The sequence below is a fragment of the Phoenix dactylifera genome, chromosome 14 (genome assembly GCF_051530095.1).
Source record: "Phoenix dactylifera cultivar Ajwa chromosome 14, Ajwa_hap1_PhDact_Kaust_v1.1, whole genome shotgun sequence".
NCBI lineage: Eukaryota > Viridiplantae > Streptophyta > Magnoliopsida > Arecales > Arecaceae > Phoenix > Phoenix dactylifera.
In genome coordinates, this window is record NC_143203.1 from 28,307,380 (window position 1) to 28,312,537 (window position 5,158).

The window sequence follows — 5,158 nt, forward strand, 5'->3', positions numbered from 1 at the left end:
ATGTTACTCTGAATCAGAAGGCTGATCAAGTGCAGGGGAAAGCGGATAACAAGAAAACCTTCTCTACAGCATCTCTATACTTATTTCTGAATACCAGGGGGATCAGATGCCAATTTGCAGCTTCTTTGTGGAGTCTCCAAGCGCCCTTAAAAATCAGATGTTTTCTCTGGTTATGCTGGGAAAAAAGCTGAACACAATAGAACTTATGGGGAACAAACTGAACAAAAACATGGGGTGTTGCATCTTCTGTCAGCAGAGACAGGAGATGGTGGACCATCTGCTCTCCGTTTGTCCATTCTTCTCCTCCATTTGGTCAGCAATCTGTTTTGCTCTTGGGGATTCACATCCTAGAACTTCTTTTGAACACCTCTATATCAACTGGAGAATCAGAAATTTCTCTAAATATGCACAGCCCGTGATTCTTATGCTCTTCGCGGCAATGACTTGGTCGTGCTGGAAAGAAAGGAATGTGAGGATTTTCCTTCACAAGGATTCATCTGTAGCACAGGTCGCTGCTGTGGGACCGCGATATTTCAATGACTGGTCGCTTATTATGACTGAGCCCAAGCTTCTTTCCTCCTTTGGTAGAATGTGGAGTACAGTGAGGAAAGTGCCTTATGTGTTGTCAGCTGATTAACCAATGGACTTCAAGTTGAATAATTACTTCCTCCGACTGAATTGGTTTATCTTCTTGCAATCTGGCAGCATTGGTTCCCATCTGCCCTTGCCAGCATTACTGAGAGACCTTTCTTTTTGAGTGAATCGCTGCCGGCTGAATCTTTTTCCATTGCTTCTTACTGGCTGAGAACTAATATTGACCCTTCACTGTTAAACTCCTCTGTCTCACAGATCTTGGATTTTGTTCTAGCCTGTAACTTGAAAAGGCAGCTTTTGTCCTACTGATACATCTTACCCCCTGTAACTGACCCTCTTCAATGTAATTTTTCTTTGGTTCCTCCTAATAAGAGATGGGTGGCTCCCTCTTTCAGCCTCCCTTTTTCATCAAAAAAAAGAGAAAGAAAATGGAAACAGTTGATATATTGTAAACAAAGCTAAAAATCTATCTGCCCTTATACTTTCTCGTCATACTGGGCAGGGGGGGGGGGGGGGGTGTGGCACAAGTGACAACCAAACATTAGCTAACAAAAGAAACTAATTTAAAGTACAATAGGTAACCACCGACTATCCACCACCTACTGCAGTGCTTAGATGATGACTGGTGATGAAAACACTTGCATACGAAATAAGAGATTCACAGGAGCTTGATACTTAAAAAGTTCTATCAATAAGAATCTTTATTAAGCTATAGCCATAAAAGAATCCAACCAAAGTGTTTGCATACTGCTGCGACATAATTAGAAGTGCTGCTGCAATTGCTGTTTCTTAAGTTTTCAATTTATGTGCAAGAATCGTTAACCCAGGACCTATCACAACTCCTGTGATTAAAGATTTAACAGGGACATTCTTAAAATCTAAAGCTACACAAACATCTAGTAATCTAAAAATTCCATTTGAAACTATCAACATAAGCCTCTATCCAGCATATGCCATATTGGTATATCCTCCTTTTATTTTAACACACTGTAATAACTAACAACAAATTTACTGAAATGATTTATCTACCAAACTTACAAGAACTATGACCTGAAATCAGCTCACAGTTTAATATTAAAAACACAAGTCTTAATTTCAAGCTCGAATATATGTAAAGACATAAAACAACAGTAAGCAACATATACTTGTATTTCATACTTAGATTACTTATCAGCTATATTTCTTCGAGAAATTCTTAATGAAATTTGAGAGCTTAAAAAGAAAAAAAACAAAGGGATGCTGATTAACATATAAAAATAAGATATATCAAATGGCTTCAAGCAGAATTTTTTTCCCAAAAATATAGGCAAGGAAAGACAACCCACACAATCATAGTTTTTCTTAATATCCATGTCAAAAATAAAGCCTTTAAAGTTGATCTTTCCCTAAGAATTACATTCATTAACTGAAAGAGTCACATTTGATATTCTCTTATATTTAACACAAGCTGCTTGTGCATGAGAAGACTCCATCGATAACCATACTTATGTAACAAAATAGCAATTTCAGAACATCATAAATGCTCGAAATAAGGAGCCAAAGTCTAAAGTCTTGACTCTCTATCTCGCTTCATTGATATAGAGTAACCAAATTAAATCTGTCGTCTCACTTACCCGATCTTTACTAGAGAACACTTGAACAACAAGAATAAGATCACCTGAGAAAAACTTTTAAGGAAAGCTATATTAAAAGCAAGATCACCTGAGTAGTAAACAGCTCTCCACAAAGCTAATCAATGTCAAGATCCATTATAAGACATCCTTTTCAAGCCAAAGTAAGCTAAGAAAATTTCATATCATCAAGAAAAGTTCTACTCAAAGACCAATGCATACAAACTATGATGCTGTCAACAATCCACCTTCCATATTAATAAAATCTTATTTGGCATTAATCTGTCTGTTAGCCATAGCATGAAAGAAATGATGTCTGTATATTTTCCCCATACATGTTCTGCTCTGTCCTTTGGAATCAATTTATCTGTTTGATAATTTAGTTCCCCATTATACTATATTTCTGTAATAAAGAATCGTTTATTCTGTCTTATGTCATCGTCAAGATCTCTTCCTCCAATCAGTCAATCTTTGCAATTCGACAATAGAGTGGAAGACAACCCAGATACTGTAAGAAAGAACTGAACAGGATCCAGAAACAATTGCAAGCAAGGTTGCTACAGAGACTCCACACTCATCCAAGACCTTTTCCTTGTTTTTTTAATCAAATCTGGTCCTTTTATTTTCCTTGAAAAGAAAGGGGAAGAGCACTTAAATTCATTCCAGAGTTAAAGGGGTCAAAGGCACGTGCTATTGGGAGAATAGCGGGCGAAGTCCGATTATTAAGATCTAAACTAGAACGATGAAAAAGCAGCGAAGAAAAAAAAAAACTTTTACGCGAGAGATTTATGCAGAAGATCCATTCATCAGATATCACCATCGCATAAAATTAATCGGTAAAGCCAGATAGAATAATAATTACAGGTGGAAGATCGGGTCGCAGCGATTTAAGCGCAAATAATTGCCGAGAAGGGAAGAAAAGGAGGAGGCGATCAGAAGGCCTGCAGGACGGGCCTCTTGCCGAGGCGCTTGATCTCGCGGTCCATCCGGCCGGTGAGCATGAGGCCGAACATCTTGAGGTCGCAGAGGAGGGACCAGAGAGGGTGGGAGAAGGTGGCGGGGGCGTTGCGCTCCACGAAGGCGTGACTGTACCAGGCGAGGCCGTAACCAAAGAAAGGGGCGAGGAGGAGGAGCCACAGGTTGAGGAGGAGGAGGGAGAAGAGGAGGCAGAGGAGTGCGGAGAGGGTGCCGAAGAAGTGCCACCGCCGGGTCGACGCCTTGGAGTGCTGGCTCACATAATACGCCCAGAACTCCTCCAGGCTCCGGAAATTCATGTCCTTCTTTCCCCTCTTTTCTCGCTTTTGCTCTTTCCTATTTGTTTTAACCCTAGAAGATCCACAGCCTTTAGACCACCGATTTCCTCCTGTAAGCCTTATCCGGTGCGACGAACTTGGGACCTTCCAAGTTCACACTTGGAGTGGTAGGTAAACCAGGCATCGTTTGACTGCTGCCGCGGTGGCGGACGGGAGCATTATTTTACCGTGGCGGAATAGGCAGGAAGGACCCCGAAAGCCTCTTTTCAGCAAGGTCGCGAAAAGCGCGGCAGAGCCAGCGCGTTTGCCAATTTGCCACTTCTCTCGGGAGCATTCGCCCGGGCTTTTGCTTGGAGTGCTCCCGCCCAGGGCAACCACCGTGGTGCCAAAATCATTTTGAGTGGCCAATGTTTGCTCGCAAAACCATCTGAGTTTTAGCTAAAGCTCGGGCACTGATATGCGTCATTATGTTCCATATTCTACAGAGGTTTTGCATTAGGGCGAACCATATTCATTATTTGCGAGTAGAGTTGATCATAAGCCAGGCCCCGAGCCTATTCAATTTTATTCGGACTTCCAGCAAGCCTATATAAAATTTAACATTTTTTATACTCAAGCAGCCCGGTCTATGATCAGTTTTATTTGCAAGTATACAACTTGGTTTCATACATTCAAGGTGAATGCCAGATTGAAAGACAACATCTGCAGCAGTGATCAACCTTGTAACAAAGACCAGAAACATGTTCTGGCTTGCCTGTTAGCACTATTGAAGAGCAGTGTAAGTTTCTTGTGCAATTAAAGGATATCAGGTAATATAAATACCTGACCCTTTCTTGGAGCCCGAGCTTACGTTTATTTTTATGCTTCCCTTGTCGTAGGACTTGAAATTGTTCCACAATTTGGTTACATAAAATCAGCTCTTCCTGTCAAGACCCACTGGGATAGCTTCTCTACCAGTAATTTCTCGGATTTGGCACACCGTATCCAACCACAGTAATTTCTTAGTGCTTGCTGTTAGGAATATTATACTGGAAACCAAGTAGTATTCGTTTACTTGCCTCGCACATTTCCTATCCAGAGCCACATAACTGCTGCTTGTGATCAAACCTCCATACTGCACAAATGTCTTATTCCAGATTCAACCTTCACAGGCACAAAGGTTGATCTCAACTAAAAAGCAAATTTCAAACCATAGATTGGAGACTGTCGCCTTCCGCTCACCCGTGCTTGTAATACCAAAATAAACTATATGCTACATACATATAGCTGGGATGGAAATTGCGAGTGAATTGACAAATAATTTAAGATTCAAGGGAAAATCAGTAGCATGCTATCATTCCCCAAGTCTGCAATTCTGGGCAGAAAAATTAATAAATGGAAATACCAGAAAACTAGTTCAAAAGCCATTGCCTTTGCGGTGGTTATATGAATCAATAAACGAGATAAGATTTCCATATATCTTTGTCAAAGAATTTCATAAATCTTTGTCAAAGAATTTCATATATCTTTGTCAAAGAATTTCATAAATCTTTGTCAAATTCAAATAAAGAACCGATCTATCAAGTAATAAAATCATGGGTTCATTAGAAGCACTCCTCCTAGCAGTATAACTAGACCAGTAAAGAGCAAAGGGATGGGGGCACTAAGGAAAAAAAAGCTATAAGGCAAAAAAATAATAATATTAAAAAACTCATTTACTAG

At 40.2% G+C, this 5,158-nt stretch overlaps 1 protein-coding gene across 1 annotated transcript; it reads right to left on the minus strand.

Moving 5' to 3' along the window:
• Positions 1-941: 941 nt before the first annotated feature.
• Positions 942-3,611, minus strand: LOC103713728 (transmembrane protein (DUF962)). Its single transcript, XM_088711141.2, has 2 exons — positions 3,067-3,611; positions 942-994 (listed from the first exon to the last, which is right to left on the minus strand). Exon 1 carries the CDS (start codon positions 3,476-3,478, stop codon positions 3,137-3,139), a length of 342 nt encoding a protein of 113 aa, XP_088567267.1. The 5' UTR covers positions 3,479-3,611; the 3' UTR covers positions 942-994; positions 3,067-3,136.
• Positions 3,612-5,158: the final 1,547 nt, after the last annotated feature.

Bases quoted from the DNA above. Each gene is read 5' to 3' on its own strand.
- LOC103713728 (XM_088711141.2), bottom strand. From the start codon at position 3,478: ATGAATTTCCGGAGCCTGGAGGAGTTCTGGGCGTATTATGTGAGCCAG.